This window comes from Triplophysa dalaica, chromosome 12 (genome assembly GCF_015846415.1).
Source record: "Triplophysa dalaica isolate WHDGS20190420 chromosome 12, ASM1584641v1, whole genome shotgun sequence".
Lineage (NCBI taxonomy): Eukaryota > Metazoa > Chordata > Actinopteri > Cypriniformes > Nemacheilidae > Triplophysa > Triplophysa dalaica.
Genome location: NC_079553.1, coordinates 10,615,373 through 10,637,782, shown reverse-complemented (window position 1 = coordinate 10,637,782; position 22,410 = coordinate 10,615,373). Strand labels below are relative to the sequence as shown.

General features: G+C 36.6%; 2 protein-coding genes across 4 annotated transcripts in view; one reads left to right on the top strand and one right to left on the bottom strand.

The window, feature by feature from the left end:
* slc6a19b (solute carrier family 6 member 19b) lies at positions 1–9,181 on the bottom strand. Its single transcript, XM_056762890.1, has 12 exons — positions 8,868–9,181; positions 6,445–6,585; positions 5,433–5,570; positions 5,146–5,327; positions 4,423–4,533; positions 4,204–4,316; positions 3,268–3,396; positions 2,857–3,013; positions 1,688–1,892; positions 1,397–1,556; positions 988–1,150; positions 1–900 (listed from the first exon to the last, which is right to left on the bottom strand). Exons 1-12 carry the CDS (start codon positions 9,070–9,072, stop codon positions 667–669), a joined length of 1,938 nt encoding a protein of 645 aa, XP_056618868.1. The 5' UTR covers positions 9,073–9,181; the 3' UTR covers positions 1–666.
* A 2,125-nt stretch (positions 9,182–11,306) lies between these two features.
* The window catches only part of fhod3b (formin homology 2 domain containing 3b), a 133,135-nt gene continuing 122,031 nt past the window's right edge, over positions 11,307–22,410 (top strand). For all 3 annotated transcript variants that reach the window (XM_056762889.1, XM_056762888.1, XM_056762887.1), the window contains exons 1-2: positions 11,307–11,904; positions 21,315–21,421. In XM_056762889.1, coding sequence (XP_056618867.1) covers positions 11,740–11,904; positions 21,315–21,421 — 272 coding nt within the window. In that variant the 5' untranslated portion in view covers positions 11,307–11,739. The remainder of the gene's footprint in view (positions 11,905–21,314; positions 21,422–22,410) is intronic.

Sequence of the window (22,410 nt, the reverse complement as noted above, 5' to 3'; positions counted from 1 at the left end):
TACAGTTTGTTATATTTATTTGTTATAAAAATAAATACAATGAATGATATGAACATTTATGCTCTTGAATTTAAGTGCTTGCCTGCTATATGCCAATGTCACAAATAATACAGAATCTTCATATTATTTTACAATAGTGAAAGATACTGTACGTAAAATTATATTAAAATATATTCTTCAACAGAAAATAACATATACTATTTCTAAAAGTCCTCTGGATTGTGCTCTGTTAATGTTATGGGACGGTAAGAGAACACAATAGCTGAAACCACAATGATATTTTGAAAAAAGACATACCATTTTAGGCTTTCATTGTTTAAGAAATTTTCTTGCAGCTGGGGTGCAAGAAATAAATCTCTAGAATTACATGCTTCTCCTGTTTCTGGTAAATTTTACATTTTGATCGTATTAAAAAAAAAGACATGAAACATCTGTTAAAAAACAGTAAATTCCATAAATTTACATTTTTTACATTATACGTGGAAAATCTGAATACTGTCAAATATTCTTTTTTACTGTGATAGTTTGTTTTCGCTATTAAAGACAAGAAAAATGGCATTTAAAGCAAACAAACATCTGTCAAACTATATCAATACTCTGAATAAGAAGCTATTGAAAATGTGTAAGCTTGAAAATGTGTAAAACTGTCAAAATTGTTAATAAAAGTTAGCTCTTGTAGGGATTTTCTGATTTCTTCTCTTCATCCTGCACCTGAATTTTGCTAGATATGGAGTCAAGCTCATGCACTCTGTCACTGTGATGTTTTTTGCAGCAGTAGTTTCGTATGGCTCTGAAAACAGCAGCACCAGGCACAGACAAACTGGGAATCCCAGCCAGTAGAAAGATTATTACATAGATCCATGATGGATAAGGCTTCTTTTCTAGCGCTGGGAAATTTTCCTATAAATGAAGCAACATGGTCAATTTTGGTTTGTATATCACAGTTTGTGGTAAATCCTGGTAATAGGTACATTTAGATTAGCTTACCGATTCAGGGTCCCAGGCACTGTAGAAGATCTCCTTGGTGATGGTGGTGGAAAAGTAAAAGACGAAGATGACTAACATGATAAGAGGACTAATGAATCTCCACGTGGCTTGCCAAAAGATGTTCGGCTTGTGTCCAATCATAAATACCAGGTCTTCGTTGAACCTAATCAGAAAAAGATTTATGACTAAATGAGTATTATCCATCAAAAACCCAAAGTCTAGTAACATCTGAATTACTGATAAAGAATTCTGTATAAGTAAAACTATCTCTCTTGCCCTGTCTATGCCCTAACTGGTTCCCAACATGTCTTACTTAATGTCATAGTTAATATACCTCGCAATTTCCTTAACTCGTTGGGCAAAAGAGTGAAACACCACTGCACAGTAAATCCCTTTGGTTTCCACCTACCTGTCTATACCGTAGACGTACACGACTCCAATCATCTCACAAAACGCTATGATAAGAAGAGGGATTGAGCCAGCAAAACTGTCAAACAGGGCCAACCAGTAGTTCCCCGAGCCCTGCACGAAGATCAACCCAACCAGACAGCACACCACGCATGTCACACCTGCATTGATGGTTTGAGAATTTTAAACCACAAATAAAATTACTACTTTACATTTTGTACTTACTTTTGTATTAGATAATGCAAGGTGTTATTTTTTAAGTCACAAAGTTGATATGTGTATAGTATTATACCTGAAAGAACCTCTTTTGGCCATGTTTTAGGAAAGATATTTAGGTCCTGGAGTGGAACCAGAACACCCTCAATGTTGCCGAACATGGAGGACAAGCCAAGACAGAAAAGCATGACGAAGAAGAGGACAGACCAGAGAGGAGAGAGAGGCATCTTTGTGATGGCCTCAGTGAACACAATAAAAGCCAGGCCTGTTCCTTCTACACCCTGTACAGAGATAAATAAACAAATAATGATTCAAAGTACCAAAAAATAAACAAAACATGAAGAGTTTTGTTCCAAAATGAGATAACTCAGATTTTATTTATTTTTTAAAGAATCATGTTTTTTATTGTATATTCCAATTAATATCAATCAAACTGCAGTTGGATTGTTTTGATTTAAGCCATAATAACTAAAAAATATAGCTAACTAACACAATAAAAAAGTGATAACATAATACAAATTTAAATAAAAAGTGGTATCTCATTTTTGAACCAAATTTTTCATATATTGATGCAGATTCAAATAGCTGCAGATTCCAGGTGAAATGTTCACTGAATGGTAAACGTTTTGTGGTGATCATCATGACTCCTCATGACATGACTATGTAACATGATCTCACAGGAATTCATAATTATTGCACAAAAACGTGTTGTTGCTAGAAGAAAAGCATAACTAATATAATTAGCAGTTTTTTAGGAATATTATACTTTTACAATAATTAAATACTGTATTGTTTAAGTTAAGTTTAGGGACCAATTCTCACTTTTAACTAGTTGCTTATTAGATGTCTATTTTCAGCATATGTGCTGTTTATTAGTACTAATAAAGCAAATATACAACATGACCATATTCTACTTCCCCTATCCTACCTAATACCTAAACCTAACAACTAACTTTTTATCTATTAATGAGCAACAAATTAGTTGTTTACTGAGGCCAAAGTAATAGTTAATGGTTTATTAATACCGAGAATTGGACCTTAAAATAAAGTGTGACAAAATATTTTATTAGATAGATATGTGCCAAACCCAGTGACAAACAGAAAGGATATCTAATAATAATGATTTACTGCAAACACTACAAAACACAGAGTTTCAGAAGGACATCATCGTCTCATTTGTAAACTTACTGAAGTCTCATCGGTATTGGAGCAAATGAAATAACCAACTAAAGAGGATTATTGTACCTCACTGAGGAAGGTGTTGAGATTACAGGTTTTAAGTGTGAGGTTGGAGATGATGTCTGGGGACAAGGTGGTGAGATTCTGAAGAGCAGCATCATAGTTGCTTTCAGTGATGTTTCCCTCAGGCAGCTCAAATGTGTTTAATAGAGTCAATATGTTTCTGTGGGGTAGAGGTAAGATAGGTGCATATATTTTTTTACCAAATAAGTACCTGGAAAGTATATTTTATTATTGTGTAGTAGAATGATCGGCGATCAAAAGCCACTCATTTGCTACAGTAATTTTATGGAACAATCTGTTTCACTCCTGTATATTAACAAACATATCACACTTATCTAAATGATGCCATAATCATTACGTTACATACAAAAGGTTTCTGATAACAGTGTTGTTATTATATAACTCAGTAGTTACCCATTTAAACAGTCATCAAATCTCTCTGTAGCTCTGAAACCAATGATGGTGTAGATGACAGTGGCTGCATAGATGGATGTGAAGGCATTGATGATGGAGATAATGACTGCATCCTGTTCGCAGTTATTACTGACAGAAAGAAAGAAAGAAAGAGAAAATAAAGAAAGAGAAGAAATTTATTAATTTTTGAAGTAGTATCATCCTTCCTTAAGATGAAATCTCTGTTGTACTCTTAGCCTATAATGTCTAAAATAATTCAAGCATTGATGCTTCGAATAGCCTTATTATAAATAAATTAAAAATGGTCCCCAAATGTTTTAAAACCTAAGTCACAAAATAAATTGCATGAATGTTACTTCATTTGATACTGAAACACAATAACAAACCAAGCAATGTCTTTACGTTTATTACATTGGCTGCGTAGTGTTTCTACCTGTTAATATTTTTATTGTCTTGTCTTTCTCACTTAATGTTCATGACATGTCAGGACATTTTTGTCAAAGTAATTCAGAACTACAATCAGCTATATAGATTATGATAAATATTGTGCAGAAGCTATTAAGCAATAAGGAATGTTCATTTAAATGCAGACCCTGAAGAAACTCTACAACGCTAGAAGATTTGTTGATGTTTATGCTCCATTTGGACAAAATATGCATCTTACAGACATGACCTCATCACTTAAGAAAGCAACTCATTTTATATTACATGATGTCATGACATTTGCTAAATGTAATTTATTCTTATAAGAAGCACATTTCAACAGGTAAAATAAAGTTCAAAAATTAGCTTTTTTATAACTTTTATGAATTGTGAGAAGACTAATGTCACCAAACCCTTCCTTGTGTATTTGTGCTATATCTCAACAAACAAATACCACTTGGTTCAGTTATACAACGCAAAGTGTGGCAAACACAAAAAAAACCATTTACTTACTGCACAGAATTATAGCTTGAGAAAGAGATGAGACCCCCAAAAGCCAGAGAAAATGAATAAAACACTTGTGCTCCTGCATTCAGCCAAGTTTGGGGGTTTGCGAGCTCATTTACCTGTGAACACGAGCACAAAAGTTTTTGTGTTTGTATGTCTTGACAGTGTAACTAAAACAAATTGAAAGTTAATTCACAGTTGATTTTAGGTGATTTTGACACTTACGTCTGGTGTGAAGAGGAACTTAATGCCATCGACTGATCCCTTCAGAGTCAGTCCTCTGATCAGGAAGATGGTAAGAACGACATACGGTAACGTGGAGGTCACGTACACTGCCTACAGAAGAGACACCTTATTGAAACGTCTAAAATCGACCTTCTTTTATACATGTGATGTGAATATCAAAGCCTCTAATAAAATAAAATGATACTTTGAGTATGACACAATGGGTTCATACTTGGAGAACATTTTAGCAGCTGATTTTGAGATAAAAATCAGGGATTATAACTCTAGTATTGCAACAGATAAAAAACGTCTGCTTAAGTGTTCACATGCAGTTGTAAAGCTGTAAACGTGTCCTGTGTTTGGCATTTTATGAGCATGTGGCCTTACGATATAGCAATGTAATCTTTATTTTTTTATGAGTACATTCATTTATAGCATTCATATGATATAAAAAGTATAACCTTTGTAATTTAATTGTGCATTGCTCATGCTTTAAAGTCTATTATTGGCAAACTGGAGTGTGCCAAGGGAGGGATTCTGTTTGAGGATTGAAATATTTGCCTACACTGGCAATACTGTTACGTGTTTGCTTTATAAACAACAAACTCTATTTATTTAGATTTTAAATGGGAGAATTTTTTCCAAACTAAAACATATCTTGTTTAATCCCTGTAGACACAATTTAAGTAGGCCAATGGGAACATTATTTTCGAGTGGCTTTACCTTTCCAGTGGTTTCTATTCCACGGATGCAGCAGATATACAGCACTGACCAGGCAGAGACCAGACAGAGTATCATCCACCACTGCATACCCCCTGTCTCATCTATGGCTGCAGAAGTATTGAGAGTCTTTCTATACCAGTAATAATCCACAGGTGAGCTCATCTCACACTCTGGAACGAGTCCTGCCAACAAACAAGTGTTACTTTGAGCATTCTGGAAAAGCACTTTTAAAACACATCCATCATTGATGTCCTCATTATGGGCAGCTCAAACTGTATGAACAGTACCTGTATTGTTGGCATTGACGGGACACTGGCTCCAGGGCAATGGATCCTGGAATGAGTTGAAGAAGTACCACATGACCCAGGCTATGATGGTGTTGTAGTACAGACTGACTAGGAAGGACACAAACATAGACGCAATACCTGTAGAACAGAATCATTTGTCAGTGTGTAGTTGCAGGTATTCCAGCAAAGTCAAGGTTCTGAATTAGATATCCAGAGAATGTCTGTTTGGTGCTTTGGTTGAAAAAGTCTGCCATATAGATCAATAAAGGATTGTAAGAGGAAGTTTTTTTCTGATTCCTTGAATGAAACCAGAATGAACACATGCCCACAATTAATTTGAATTGCCTCCTTGTGCAATTTTACAGGACATATGTGACCTATTTATTATTTTGATATCTCTGAATACTGAAATGCTTTTGTTAAAAAACGTTATCCTAAACACTTCTTCATCTGAAGATCTAATTAAAAATATGTTTTTTGAAATGGATGACTTGGACCAATCGAAGAAGAAACTGGATAGCATAAAGGTATCCCATGGAGAAACATCAAGAAGTTGGATGATAAAAATGAGTCACATTTTGAATTTTTATCTTCACAACATTTATAGTCTTTTCCTTTGTTTACCATTATTCTATAATTTAAAAAATATATATAAAAATGTTATACATATTATAATAAATATTCAAATTGGATTATCTATAAATGACACTTCACAAGCTGTTAACACTGGCCCAGAAGCACTTCCGGTTTCATTTCTTATTTATTTCTTATTCGTTTTTTATCTTACACATATAATTTATTCTTAAAGATACTTGTTTAACATTTCAAATTGGTTATAAATATTCTGTTGGTTGTATTTTGTTCAAACGTTTGTGTAGTGAAACAGGACGTTCTTCTGAACCAGCATTAAAACATTGATTGCAACATCCGAAGTGCTCTGTATGACAAAAGTATAATAAAATTATAGTGCTAAAAATTAAATTATAAAAGAAATCTGTAAGTGTTTGCTCACCAACTCCAATCATGTAAGGGTTAATGGTTCTCCACACCCCCACACTGCCTTTCCTCAACCGCTGACCAATAGCAAACTCTAGATGAAGAAGAGGGATACCCTCAAAAACCAGCAAGATCAGAAAAGGAATCATGAAGGCCCCTGTAAGGAAAGACACAGTAAAATGAAAGCTTTTTATTTTAATTTGTTAGCACTTTTAGGGACAGTTCAACCACAAATAAAAATTCTGTCTTCATTTACTCACCCTCGAGTTCTTAAAAATGTCTTTGTTCTGATGAACACAGGGAAAGATATAACAGTTTTTGGCCATCATTGACTACCATAGGAAAAATGACAATGGTGGTCAAAAGTGCCCCAGAACTGTTCACTTCACTACATTCTTTCAAAATATCTAATTTTGTGTTCAACAGAAGTCATTTTTCGTACTATGGCATTGAATGGTGTCCAAAAACTGTTTACAAATATTCTTCCAAATATCTTTCTCCATGTTGATCAGAACAAAGACTTTTATTCAGATTTGTAACAATTTGAGGGTGAGTATGACAGAAATTTCATTTCGGGTGAACTGTTCTTTTAATACTATCATTGTTACATTCAGTGGCTTGCTGTTTGTCTGTCCACAAATGTGTCAGACAAACCTTAGACAATCTAATCTTCTAACATTCTTCCCCATGCAGAATCAAACTAAAGTCAGCAGTTCTGATTTCATAAAAGAGCTTATCAGCTAATTTGTTTCTTTTCTCTGTCATTTTATCTCGAGTGATAGCATGTTATGATACGTCACTCGTCTTCTTTCGTTGGTCTTGATTTAAAGGATGTTTAAATCTGCCTAAATTATGTAATTGTACTGTAAACTGTGTATTGAATGTGCAGTTCTACATTTACATTCTGTTTTTTTATTAATTTCAGGACTGATGCCATTCTCTGCCGGTTTTTAGCACAGCTGGGTTAATAGTTGTCCGGGAGGTTGTGACCTCTCATGAGTTCTTCACACTTAATTTGATTTTGCCATGCACTCTAGTTAGCCTTGAGCGAAGGTCCTTGGTAAAAGTGTTACACACACTTTTGTGTGTAACACAAATTGTATAAGCTGTATAAGCTGTTTATGGTCTTATTAGTCAGAGAAGTTATACTAGTTATTACTGTTATTTTTTTAAAGCTGTAAGACTATAATACATTTATCTAAATCTCCTCAAAAAAACATCTTTCACATTCTTAATATTATTTTTGTACTGTATTGTATACTATTTTATATATGGATATATATATTGTCCCTGTCCTTCTGAAACCTCTGCACAGTAAAAAAAACAATAAAGTACTGGCAGGAAATTACCAGTACATTTTCCTTTATTTCACTGACGTTAATGCTTAAATGCAATTTAATGCAGTGCAAAATTTAAAATATAGGTTAAACAACTGTAAACTATTAAAATTCTGCATATTTTTCACTGTTTTTTTTTTTTTTTTAAGAGTGTGATGTCAAAATTAGACAACTAGATTGTAATAATGATGTTAAATTTGCATAATGAAAAGCAGGAAATAAATCATGAACTAAAATCTTAGCAATGTGACTTTAATATAACAAAATAAGTCTAAATACTGTAAGTTTTAACAGGCATCATCTTCTGAGGAATTAAAGTGTCCGCAGGTAAAGAAAGATAAGAGGATGTAAGCCCGACAGGTGAATAAGAACAGGTGGATGTAAATTGGTCAATGGGCATTGTGAACTTTAGCACATTTTCTGTTTCAAAGGCTGTTTGAAGCATATGCTGTAGTTTATAAGGAACATAAAAATGATTACTGTTCAAAGGCGAGGACACTTTTTACATGTTCTGCCTCTGTCACTTATTCTCTCTCTTTGTATTATTCTCTTCAGTCCTTTTTACACTTTCTGTCTACTGTGTTTTGAATGAAATCATGATCAAAATAACTATTCTCATACCAATCACATATTTGACCCTGGACAACAAAACCAGTCTTAAGTAGCACAGGAACATTTTTAGTAATTGCCAAAAATAAGTTACGGGTAAAAATGACAGATTTTTCTTTTATGCAAAAAATCATTAGGATATTAAGTAAAGATCATGTTCCATGAAGATATTTTATAAATTTCCTAATGTAAATGTTTTAAAACTTTATTTTTTGTGAGTGGATGTACTGTTACAGTGCCTCAGATTAACAACTTCAAAGGCAATTTTCTCAATATTTTGCTTTTAATGTACCCTCAGATTCCAGCTTTGTAAACAGTTGTTGTTCCACCAGATAGTGTCCTATCCTGACAAACCATATATCAATAGAAAGCTTTCAGCTTTCAGATGATGTAAAAATCTAAAATTCAAAAAATTGACCCTTAAGACTGGTTTTGTCGTCTAGGGTCACATATTGCTACATAAATCAACCAAGAAGCCCAAGCGAGCACTCACCTCCTCCATGACTCTGACACAGGTAGGGGAAACGCCAAACGTTACCCAGTCCCACACAGAAGCCCACGCAGGTCAGCATGTACTGGGTCTTGTTATCCCACTTGGGCCTATCTCCTGCCTCCTCCACCTCCAGCCGCTCCAGCTCTTCATGGGTCAGAATTCTGTCCTCTAGACCTGGGTTCGGCAACTTCAGCTTCCACTTCATGATCTCCCCCGGCTCCCTGCTTACTCACTTATGATGAATGACAGAGAGTATCTTTGAGTATAACTGCGTGGATGAGAGTGTAGATCTCAGGGAGCAGTGAGGAGATAAGAATTCTCCACGGGGATGGGGTGGGTATATGTAGTGAACTTTGGCATCCTTCCAGACCATTGAGTCATGGTGCATCTTGGACACGGGTGGAAATGTCCTGTCAGCTGTATAATGTGAAAAAAAAGGAATGTAACATGTTCATGGCAATAATTAATGTCTTATCGAGGATTGAGATCCAGATAATGAGTGTACATGCGCGTTCCTTCATACCCAGTCTTGTGGTTAATAACTGAAGATTATAATCTTTATGGCGCTTTTGAGGTAACTTAATACCCTCACAAGAGTACAATATTCAATGTCAAAGATCCCTTTTCAGTTCCAAGAACACCACACAATCAAAAATGTGTAACATATTTGGGCATCATTTCAAATGAAGTGACAATTTGATGTTTTAGGAATAAATACTGAATAGATGCCAATGGTTCTTGATGTTACACGAATCTGATTCAAATGTTTTCTTATTCAGCATGTTGTATAATCTAGTTTTCAGTGAATCATTAAAGAAACATTAACTTAATGTTTGCGCTCTTTATTTCCAGTAATTCATTCTTAAAAACAAATTCCTTTATCAAATCACCTGTGACTCAACACTTTATGTTTAACGCCGAGTTTGCACTTGGTGGACACATTCATGTTTATCAGCATAAATTAAGGAAATAAAGAAGACATGACAACTACAGTTTCCGTTAAGTTTGATAGCAAAAGGCAAAACCAATTCTCAAATACTTACACTAATTTGCATACAATTATTTATTGAGCATAGACAAGAACACACAGACACTTCAAAGCATTTCTGTCTGTACCTACCGTACATAAATCTAGATAAAATGACACATAAACATGTTTATACAATGAACTCCCAGAATATGTGTTGATGGATTGTATAATTCAGTTTTTTCTGGAAGTTCTGATAAAACTGCCATGGTAACAGGGATTTTTTGTGAAAGACCATCTGCAATATCTAGTAGTATTTAACCGCCCAAATTTATTTAAGATTTGTGTAATTTTTAACCAGCAGTCACATATACATTGTTGCAATTTATTAGACTGTACTGTATTATGTGCACAATTCAAGTTTATAGTGACTGAAATGTTTTTCATAATCTTAAAAAACAAATTTTATGAAGGCATATGTCTAAGTGTTTGAAATGTGGAGACATATATATTTGTGTCCATTATAACAGAAGATGATTTTGAAATATAATAATGAAGAAATCCTAGGGTAAGTCCTCAAGAAGCAGCTTAATCAAATTAATCTTTGAAGACTAGTAACAGTTTTGGTTCATTTAAATAAGTCACAATTATTGTACCCATTGTGACAGCGCTGTTTGTTCCATAGTTTAATGAGTCCACTGTTATAACACAATTTTCCTAAATATCTAACTGGTCAAGAAGGTTATACTCATCATCAACATAAAACAGAAATGGAGAGACATTATAATCATTTATTTGTTTATACTGCCCCCTTATGTTAACTGCTGGTAGTTGCACGAGCACATGTATTATAAACGTGTCCACTTGAGCAACAAGTCGTATTGTTTGCTAAATTGAGTCGTTTTATTTGGCGGTGAATGAAACCTGCCTATTGTACTGTACGTGTTTAAAAGACAAACTTCGCAGGCCTGACAACGGCTAAACGTTTAAAATCTCACGAAGGTTGAAGACCATGTAGGCCTTATTTTGGACGTTTTAGGACCTCGTTTTTAAGATTTTGTTTGGCTATTTAGGGCTCTTTGAGTAGGCTATAGAAATGCTTTGAAATGGATGTTTCCACAACGTATCTCATTTATGTTGACCTTCCTTCGAATACCGTAACTAAAGCTACATTTTCCTTCACGTGCCATTAACCCACATTTCGGCTTTTCTTCTTCTGGGTAGGTAAACTGTTCTCGGTGTCCCAAGCAAAAGAAAACGTATATAAAAAACTAGCCTTTGAGGCGTTTTCCATTAGCAGGTATGAGCTAAGTGTAGCCGGGCTTATAACTACTCAAAGAGAACTTTAACATAACCAGTGTTATGACGTCACCACAACAGTTGGTTCGGGGGTTTCGGGATGCCCGCATTCAAAGTGGGCTGCACACTTTTATTAGGAAATATTACCATGGTAACCTCTTTTGGCTAATGTATCAGTTTGTTAAAATATCTTCACAATAACTTGTTACGTCCCTAAAAACTGTATCATTTAACTTTTTGGTGCATATACCATCGAGCTTTAATTTAACCTCAGCCACTAGGAGTCGCCAAAATGCTTGTTCCTGCGCTCGCACCTTCGCTGCCTTCGAATTTGAGCCGGAGGGAGTCCCCCAATCCCGCTCCAGACATCCCGTCCCGTCTGCAGCAGCAGTTTGCCTCAGCACCTTGCCCGTCCGCTATGCCCTCCGACGCTCCTCTCGCACGTAACTACTGCAGCGATACAGAAGTGAAGGAACGCTGACAGCACAACTCGGGGTGTACCTGGATTGTTGTCACTTTGGCACGACGTCCAGATCTGAAGGATATTTGACGTACGCTTTTCTCGGTCGTGCCGACTTCTCCTAAAGCGACGTGTATGGATGTATCATGGCTACGTTTTCATGCAGGGTGCAGTTCTTAGATGATACCGATCCATTCAACAGCACCAATTTCCCCGAGCCGACCAGACCCCCGCATTTCACATTCAGAGAGGATATACCGCTCATCAATCAGATCGCCGGAGTTCACAGACTTCTCAAAGCCCCACACAAGGTATATTCTGCCCTCTCTGGCATTTTTCTTTATATAATTCACGCCTGTATATCTGATGCAGTGCACACATATTGTGCTGCTGCGTTGTATCTGCAGTGCAAATAGTGATAACTGAGATGATGGCTTGGGCTGCACTGCGTCAAGGTTTGCGCACCCCGTGGGATGTTTATTATTGACATTACTTCAAAAGCGTTTCGACACTTGTTTGAACCAAACAATTATACCTGCATTGTTTTTATAGCGATCTTGAACAATCACGTTTATATTGGGCTGTGGGGCAGATGAATGACAGGTAGCTGGTGTTGATGATACGGATATTCGCATCCTGCCTCGCAGTCTGTAATAAACCTCTCATCTAAATTACCCGGCTCTCCTTCATTATAGACACGAGGCGAAATCAAGGCTCTTCTTCATCTCGATAGGTTATAATTGTTGTCTTAAACTCCATTTCCAGCACATAAACAGTGTTATCCTGTATCCTGAGCAGGTTCTAGGAGTGCTGTTATTGTGGTCTTGGAGGAATGCGAGGCAGCTGAGGGCCATACTTGGTGGACTGACTGCTCGAGCAAGCATGCCATGTTCATATGCTCAGGAATCTACAGCTGTCATTGATGCTGTCAGCTATGGCCATTCTGATTAAAAGGGTCCTTCAAGGGGCAAACCTGTCGCCCGTGTGATGTAGCTTATCCCGTTGATGTTTACATAGAGATATGTGGTCAATTTCTGTACTCGAAACTTAACAGTAGTGTCCATACAGGATGCAGGTAAACGACCGTTTGTTGACATCATTTGGTTCGTAATTGTTTGCCTGGTGGCAGGTTTCATGACATGTTTGAGTGTAATTTGACCAAAAACAATATTTTAGTTGCCGTTTTAGTTCCGTGAATTCTCATGCGAATATTTTATATTCATATTGTATATGTTTACTAAAGCTGTTGGGGTTTTCAGTGCACCACAATAGAGAGATTTATTAAGTAAAGGACAGAATTTGCTTACAAAGCTCTCTAAACCCAAAGCACCACATTTTATTGTAGGATAACTGCAGTCTTGACAGTGACGCATGGGTATTTGTTTGTTGTTTCATTTTTGTAAAGTAAAGGTTTGATGCATCGCAGCCTCAAAGAGTTTTCACTCTTAAACAATGCCTGACAAGATATTCAACCTAGTCTCAAGGCAGCACGGAATTTCAAATATAATGATTCATGTTCATGGACACGAATTTCCCCATTTTTTTTGTGTCATTCGGCACAACTTTCAATACGCAGACCGCGTGTGTATGAACATTTATATATTTATAACCTAATATCAAAAGAAGTCGTTCATTATTTTGGAGGTGGCTAACCAAAACCTTACCCCACCCCAAACCCTAAAATCACAGCCGCAAAGGAAAATTTTGCTAAAAACGTGAATTGCACAATAACTGGCAGCCCTAACCCCCTAAACCTAACGTCACAGGGGTAAAGTCAAATCATAACAAAATATACGAATGAGATCGTAGGAAATAGGAATTCACATGAATATGCCACCTTGTAAAATAGCTATGAATTCCCATCAGATTTCATTGATAAATATTTATACATAAGAAAGGTACTGCGTATTAAAATTGAAAGTCGTACTGACTGACACGAAAAAAGGGGAAAACTAATGTATTACAGTTTGTGACAATGTCACAAATTCCCATGAGACCTTGTTGAGATATTTCTGTGATAGCAAACATTTTCTTTCGGCAAAAAGTTTGTTTTCCCTGTTATCAAGCAGTCTGTGTTGAAATAATGGGAATAGGAGAGTTGTATGGTGAACAGTGAGAATGAGAAGTAATGGGCTAGAACATTCAGTCAACACAGTCCATTATCATCTTGATTGTTTTCTTTTCTTCTTTTTATTGGTCATCAACAGCAATTGATAGGCTTGACATGGTTTATTACATGTGTCCTGTGTGTCATATAAGGGGGTCTAGTGCATTTGGCGGAGTATATTACTGTATGAATAACATTCATATTCATCAGTATAATACTTTTAAACTTGTCTGGGACATAGTGTGTGTGTGTTTCTGTTCATCGTTATGTTTACGTTTATAATAGACATGTTTTTTGCAACATTTTGAAGTCTATTAGGAACACAGGGGTTGGTCAGAAAGATTTTGCTTGAGAAACATGAACCATATGGTGTGACACTGTTTTGTTAGGTTTTAATGGCCAATTATTTAGACCTTTCCGTGATAAGTTATCTTTGCTCAGCCAACAAGAACAAACAGCGTTTTTGTTGAACATTAGAGGGTCAAGAGGGTCAATTGTTGAGTCATCATGCTTTGACATCATTTACATAATTTGTTGAGATAAAGTAGATATATGACCAACAAGTGCAGAAAGAAACTATTAGAGAGGGATGAAAATCAGTGGACACAATAATAAAATGTAAAGTAAATAAACATGTTTTGTTAATACTTTATATATTAAATAAATGAGCTTTTAGGGTTAAAGCTAAAATGGCCAATATTCATACTGGGTTTGCAGTATGTGAAGTGCGCTGATATTTGTCTTACGTTTTCAATCTGTCAACCACCAACGTGTGGCTAGTCCTTCTGTTTTTTCCGTTTCCAATCCCTGATTTCCTCTAAACGGTGAAATAATGTGTCTATTGTTACTATTGGTTCTACTCCAGAATCTACCAATATGATTTGTGATATGCTCGCTATAAGATGAAGCATATTTCAGATGTTTTAGTTATCTTGATTCCAGATTGATTAGGCTCAAATAAGGACACAGTCTGTTTCTGAAACATCTGTGCTGCCTGTTGTCCTGTGTTATCTTTAGGATGATTAAAACATCCATCGGGCTGATAAAGTGGTCCAGGCATTTGCGCATGGTGCTGTTATTTTTTTCTTCACAAGCTGAGAGGCTTGTGTCCAGACTTAAACCTATGACTGGTGACGCTCGGGTCAAACTGGTATAAATAGCTCCCTGCTAAGACTTAACCTCCATGTGAGAAGACTGTGAGGTAAACCCAGATTGAGGAGCATGTTCTTAAACCTTAAGGAGAATGATTTGGGCTATTTGTAACACTAGGTGGAATGGACAAACTTTTAATGTTTTTTTTCTCTTGTGAGATAATGGTGAAATAGTAATCTCAAATGTCCCAGGTAGTTATAGAAGAAATCTCAACTATGTCTCAGTTTACGCTTAGATATGAAATAGCACCTAAAAAATAAAAAAGATTATTCATACTATAGCTCATTAGGAGGAATTCTAGGAGAAACATGCATCAAGTCTTCTGTCCTATTCAAGTGTAACGAAATATACTTTCCTCTGGGAATACACATTTCCTCACTTTCTCTCCCTTTTTTGGCTTTTCTTCTTGTATCTCTCTCTCGCACACCCACACACAAATCACTCACTTTAACGCTTGATGGATGCGGCCCTTTGCCGAGTTACTTTTTTCGGTAAGCCTTTTCTGTCTGCGCATGGATTTTGCCGAAATTACAGAGTCCTGTAATGAGAAGTTATGCTAAATGCTGTAAAATATAGGCTAGCCCTTCACATCTGCGGCTGAGCTCTGGATTAGCCTTACACATTGTTATGTAGAGTTGAGGTTTTTGCATCCCTACAACTTTTCCTCTGTATTTTTCGCCACTGTTTGCAGAAAAAACTCCACGTTACCATTTGGCTTTGCATGCCTTTTAGATGCAACGATTTTGTGGTTCCTAAACATGCACAAACCCTTTTTTATGTGTTTCTTAATAGCTCGCTGCTTATTTAGAACACGACCACAGACATTTTTATATTAATGAATAAAACACAAACCTGAAAACACATTCTTTATCACCACACATCGAGTGGCCGAAGTGTGTTAACGATTTTTATCCATTTAGATGCTGGACTTTATGGCATTTAACTACAGCTTTGATGTATAGCTAAGCATCACATTCTTCAACACATTGGCACGCAGAGCGCTGTCTGCTTTACAGTTCACGACTTTTTTAGGACGATGTTTTATATTTTTTCCGCATCTGAAGAGTTCTCGGTTACCAAGGCACAAGTGCATGCAAAACTAAAAATCTATTTTTCTGTACGAGAATTAACAGTTTTCATTCTTCTGAACTGTATTCTCTTCCACTAAACCAAATCTGGGCCTTGAGATGAAATCGAGGGTGAAATTTTGTGTGTGGATTTGAAAAGCGATGCTCGTTCCCAGTGTACTCTTATTTTTAGGTCATCGTCAGATCTGCGCTTGCTTGCCAGTGCTTTAGTCTGTGGTTGGAAGAGGAAGGCCTGGCTTGGCTTTCCAGCCTTATGACCACACAGGGTCACAGGGTTAGTGGCTGGGCGGGGACTTGTCAGTTCTACCGTTAATCCAAGAGCTTTGTGCTCAGATTAGCAGCTCTCCCTGTCCTGGAAGCATTTGCTACAGCTCTAATCCTTGGACTACTGTTTAATCAGGATGTATTTTGTGTATTTAGGTTCTTTGAATTATGGGGAGTTCTGCTACTTAAGACCATTTGTTGACACCATTGCAATGTCAAAAAGAGGCCTCATATACCTGAAATACACAGCGTGCAATGTGTTTGTGTGTGATGTCACAAGAATCCCAATCCTGGGAAACAATGGATCACGCGTGAATATTGTTTACTGATTTGAAGGCACAGCAGATCAAAAAAGTTCTGGTTCACTTGATCGTCTAGTTCGCCTGCTACTGTGATGCAAAGGAGATTTGAACCAATGTTTACAGATAATATTTATTCTCCAGTAGTTAAAACTTATAACTAGTTTTACCCAACTAGATAAAATGGATTCAAACAAGTTCATAAAAGAAAAATATATTTAAAAGTTGACTAAACTGACCCAAATAACTTTATTGTCTGCCCATTTATTATCATTTGCATTTCATCTCCATAAAAAAATGATGTTTGACATAATCACTTGTGGTCGTGGCCTCAAAACGTATGGTAGGTATCCATACTGAAAAATTTAAAATGTGACAAATAAACATTCCTGATCCAGCGAACAGAATAAACATGGTTTATTAACATATATTACAGACATTTGAGTTTAAAATTGGTAGAGTTGCACTTTAATGCCTAATAAATAATAAAAATATCTTAAATGGACAGTTCACCCATAAATGAAAATTCTGTCATTTTTTACTCATTCTCTTGTCATTTAAACCTTTATGACTTTCTGCAGCAGAACACAAAAGAAGATATTTTGAAGAATGTCGGTAACCTAACAACAGTTGTGAATGGGTACAGTCGTTGTTCGGTTACCAATATTATGCAATTATGTAGTAAATAATGTCAGAATTTTCATTTATGGGTGAACAATCACTTTAATATGTTGCGGTTTACTTAATTATATAGTAAGTGCATTCAATATTTTAATGAGCCTGTCTTACTGTTATGCAATTTAAATGAGCTTGCCATACCATACTGTGTTTTTATTCGATGTAATCACCTCCCTAATAAAAGGGCTGATGTCATTCTAAAGAGTGGGTGGCGAATCTAACACCATCACTCTGAGCCTCACAAACACTCCCTCCAATTTGATTCAGGGGAGAGAGAGAGAGATTTTAGAATCATTGAAGGGAGACTGTTTCACAACCATCGCCAGCGCATTACGGTTAAGCTCACGCTCTCCGTGTGTTGAGACGGAGTAGTGCAAGGCACCTGGCAGGCATCTCGGTGGCACAGCGGAATGCTGTTCAGATCGATCCTACGGTCATGAAAGAACGTAGAGCTGAACCCAGCAGAATCTGATGGTTATCAGAAGCCTCGACTCATTCCAGACCTGGTGACTAATCTCAACTACCTGCACAGGGTCTCTATCTGTGTTGAGCTGAAGGAGATTGCACATCTGGAGACTGAGGAAAGGATAAAAAAACAGAAAATGTTTTTTTTTGGTTTCTAAATCAACCTGCCAAGTTCTTAGGAAGCAATCTTCTTTCTGCCTCTTGAAGTTGTAAATACGTTAACGCTCGAGCCAAGACGAGGGAGTTTTGGCTCGAGAACGAAGTGCAACACTTTAGTTTAAGGGTCTAACGTAAGGGTTTTATAATAACATAATGGGCTATATATAACATTTTCTTAAGGATTTATGTTCCTCTGTATCAAACACTTAAAAATATGTAATGTCTTAAAAAAGGAAGAGTTTTGTCTTTAGATGTAAGTCAGAGTTATTTTAAGCGAACAGAACTAAATGATTCAGGATCAGTTCTCGTTACTTAAAAAAGAATGAGGCAGATTTAATACTGATCTATATCACATCTCTGGTCTTCTGTAACGAAAACCTTTACACAATGACCTTACCGGACATAGCTATTAAGTGCCAAGCAATAAAACCCACAATATCTTATCTCTTAATCTTGGTTTTCTCGAACCTGGCGTGACCAAGTAGGTTTGTAATACCTGGAGAAAGATATCCAGTTGTATTTCCATTTATCTCAATAGCTGCTGCTTGACTCTGGAAAAACAGGATCAAATGGTCAAAAATCCTGCTCTACGTAGCTTTATATTAAACTTTAAATGTTTTTCAATTTACTGTGATTTTGCAATTTTGTGCTCTATTTTACTACAGTGAGAACTGAAAATTGACTTTTATAGAAGTTTATAACTTAGTCATGTCCTGTTTTTATATAGTAAAAGTGTAAAACCATGTTTTTTGGCAGATGGATTTACATATGTACTATCACAGTTTAACTTTGAAAATATTGGTTAAATTATGGTTATAATAGTGAGACTATATGGTATATTTGTGGTGACTATGGTTTTACTAAACTGTTTAACCCAGGTGTGCTTTCTTTGGCAGACTGAAAGGAAATGTTAACAACTGTCAAATGTAAATGTAAAACATACATTGTTAGAAAGAGGTATAATAATAATTCTATGTGTCTTTCTTTCCTTTTTTCCTATTTTTTCATCCCTATTATCTATTCAAGGCACGGCTCTTACAGGTTTGTGGATCCTAAATGTAGTTAGTCTAACTTTAGCTTGTCTGGATTTCCTGTCAATGTCAGATCTGGTCTCTAATCGCTTTATGTGTAGCTTTTTATCTATGTTAAGAACACGTAAAATAAAACTGTCCAGAAGATTTCTATTTTCATCTTGTCCATTCTGGTGTATTGTGCCACATGGAATGTGTAGTCAGAGGTAAACTGCAGCCTTTCTTTGGCGAAATGTACAAGAAGATCTCAGGAGTACAGATGACGGTTAACTGTGTAAACAGTTAAGTCAGCGTTGTCATGGTTGACCACATGTTTTGTGTACGTCTCAACATGACATAGTGTTTGGGCATCGCTGCACTTCCTCAATTGAATAGAGTGACCATGACATCAAAGCTTGTCAGTGCTTAATGCTTTTACCAGTTAGCATTGCCCCCCTCTCGCTCTGTCTCTCTTCGCTTTTAATTAAATTACCTCAGTACATAATAGTCAAACCAGTCAATGTTAGCTCAGGGTTTCATATAATGTCTTGCCACACCATAAAAAGTGACAGTAAAGCTTATGGACATCACATACACAGCAATGCTTCACAATGGGCAACTAGCTCTTCAACAGATGATAGCATCTTTTGCTTTGGCTGTTACACGGTTTGCTGTGCATGGTAAAGCCATCTTGGAAGAAATCTTTAAATAATTGAATCCTCCTTATCGCAACATTTTAAAGTTATGAAACTTACTTTTGGTCTCAAGACCCTGGTATTCTGTTCCTAGCTGGATTTGGATGCAAGTAAATGTCACCATGCTAAAGATGGCTCAATGGCTACAAAAACAAGTACTTGACTTGTTCAGACACTATAGTCAATTTTAAAAAATCTACTATAAAGACTAAATGTGTGACTCTCCAATGTCTTGGTGCACAGACATCCTTTAAAAACACAGACTGTTGTAGTTCTCTTTAAAGAAGGGTAATGAAAGAAGTTGTTATAGAGCTGTTAAGAGCTATATAGAGCTGCTTAAATCACCAGAGGATAGTCTTAAATAGTGTGTATCTGCTCCATCCCAAGCCCATTAAAATAAAAAAAACATGTTTTCTGTGTGGATAAATGCCCCTCCTAGTGAGGTGTTGACTATAAGCTCAAGAAAACCGTCCGTCAAAGGTGTTTGGAGGTAGAGATGTAATCCTGTTAGCACGCTTCTTGCAATCTGCTCTAAAAATCTGTCGACCTTATCCGTGTGCTGCCGTAGGTATGGTTAAAATCTGAGTTAAATGGCTTCATAGAATTGTTGCTTTAATGAAGTACCATACACTTTGTGCTGGATCAATCATACACAAAGGTTATTTGTCAGAGTCAGGTTTGGGCAAGGTGTGCAGCATGAGTCATGCAAAGAAAGTGTTTCACCCTAATTGAAGCCCATGCCCTATATTTGGCTTTGAAGCTGTTTTAGTCTTCCAAGCAATGTAACCTAAATCGTTTGTCCAAGCAATGGTTAGCCATGCTTTGATCTTAAAGATGGAAACTGAGACTTCCAACAAGACCCCGTTGGTATTCCAGACATGCTGGCAAAAGTAAACTCCACATGGTAGCTATGCATAAAGGATATTCTTACCTGTCTCTGGGGCTGGATAAGTCAGGCAGGGGCTTAAGGGTTGATCTGGGGTCTGCGAGTGCGTGTAATTAGCGTGTTTAGAGCCGCGGATGACCTTGCTCGCATGATGATTGACAGATCACACTGCTGGTCTACGATGGCCCCCTGGGATGCTCTAAATCCCATCACCGGGCTGTAATTGAGTGTCAACAAACAGGCAGGCCTCCAACAGAGCAGATCTCCGCGGACCGCAGCAGATCTTTAGATGGTGTGGATGGGCATCACACCACACCTCTGTAAAGGGTGATAAATCATCAGGTCTTTACAGGAGGCGTGACCTTGCGCAATCCAGTCTGCTTTTGAAGCCGTCCAAGTCATGACAGCTTAGACTGTGAAATACTTGAAGTTCTTTCAATGCCCCGAGGCCGAACTTAATACGACGTGTTTTCAAGTAATATCCTTGTAAAACTTGCACATTAACTGGACCATTTTTCTTCCTCGTGTGAACCACATATAGGTTTAAACAGCACCTAATGATTTACATTGCCATGTCATAAGTTGATATTAAGATGCAATAGGCATAGCGGCATGAAAGGACCGCTGGTACTTCACTGTTTATGAATCTATGCAATGTTATGATCCCTCTGACTGAACAGAAAGATGAGGTGCATTCCTGTAAAGCACATAGCGGACATGTCAAGGCTCAACATGAGATCACCCTGATGTCACGCATATCAAATACATCAGCGTCTGTAAATATTTGTGCAAATTTGTATTTGTGATTGCAGCAGGATTTAATGTTGCTTCAAGATAATGATATTACTTAAGAGATGGAATGTGCTTTGGTTCTTGTTTTGATGGATCCCTTGTCGTCTTTGTTTTGTCCTCTTTCAGCTCGATGATTGTGCCTTACAGCTGTCCCATAATGGCAGTTATCTGGACTTGGAATCCACCTTGGCCGAGCAGAGAGACGAGCTTGAAGGCTTTCAGCTGGATGGAGGGTAAGCAACAGCGTTTTATCTCAATTTATCTTCGTAATTTACAAAGATGTAAGCACTAAATTTGTAGCTGCATACTCCTGAAGGGATTGTTCACCCAAAAATGAAAAATCTGTCATGAATCACTCATTCTCTAGTTCTTCCAAACTTGTATAAATGTATTTGTTTTGATGAACACAGAGAAAAAAATAAATTTGGATGAATCCTTGTAACAAAAAAATAATTTGAGCCCATTGACCATAGTAGGAAAAATTTCAATGGCAGTCAAAAGTGCCCCAGAACTGTTTCCTGTCCTACATTCTTCAAAATATCTTCTTTTGTGTTCAACAGAACAAAACAAATTATAAAGTCATTTTTCCTACAATGGTAGTGGATGTGGTCCAAGAACTGTTTCGTTACAAGAATTCTTCCAAATATATATTTTTCTCTGTGTTCATCTTCAACTCGAAGGTGAGTAAATGATGACAGAATTTTTATTTTTGGGTGAGCTGTCCCTTTAATGTAGGGCTGCTTGATTATGAGAAAAATCTGAATCACAATTATTTTGGACAATACTGAGATCACGATTATTTAAAACGATTACTCACTGACTTTTGAAACAACATACTGTACATGAATAAAAAACTTCAACGAAAAAATAAATGTAAAAAAGCTGCTAAAGATCCTTGCAAAACAGAAACCAAAATCGCTGATTATGATTAATTGCAACTAATTGTACAGTCCTATCTTAAAGGGACAGTTCATCCTAAAAAAATACAATTTGCTATTTATTTACTCACCCCCAGGCCATCGGAGATGTAGGTGACATTTTTTCTTGAGAGCAATAAAGAAAATTTCAAGTTAAATCTGCAGCCCTCTGTGTTTCATATAATGGATGTGAATGGCTGCCATGCCTTAGAGTTCTAAAAGCACATATATCCAACACAAGCGCGATCCATGCTCTTGATGAATCGATCGTTATTTGCAGTAGGTCTTTTCTAAAATTCCTGTAA

Excerpts from the sequence above, each read along its gene's own strand:
- slc6a19b (XM_056762890.1), bottom strand. The coding sequence starts at position 9,072 with ATGAAGTGGAAGCTGAAGTTGCCGAACCCAGGTCTAGAGGACAGAATT. Across the intron at positions 5,571-6,444 it reads CCCTTACATGATTGGAGTTG|GTATTGCGTCTATGTTTGTG; the intron begins GTGAGCAAACAC and ends TCTGTTCTACAG. Across the intron at positions 1,893-2,856 it reads TCAACACCTTCCTCAGTGAG|GGTGTAGAAGGAACAGGCCT; the intron begins GTACAATAATCC and ends ATCTCTGTACAG.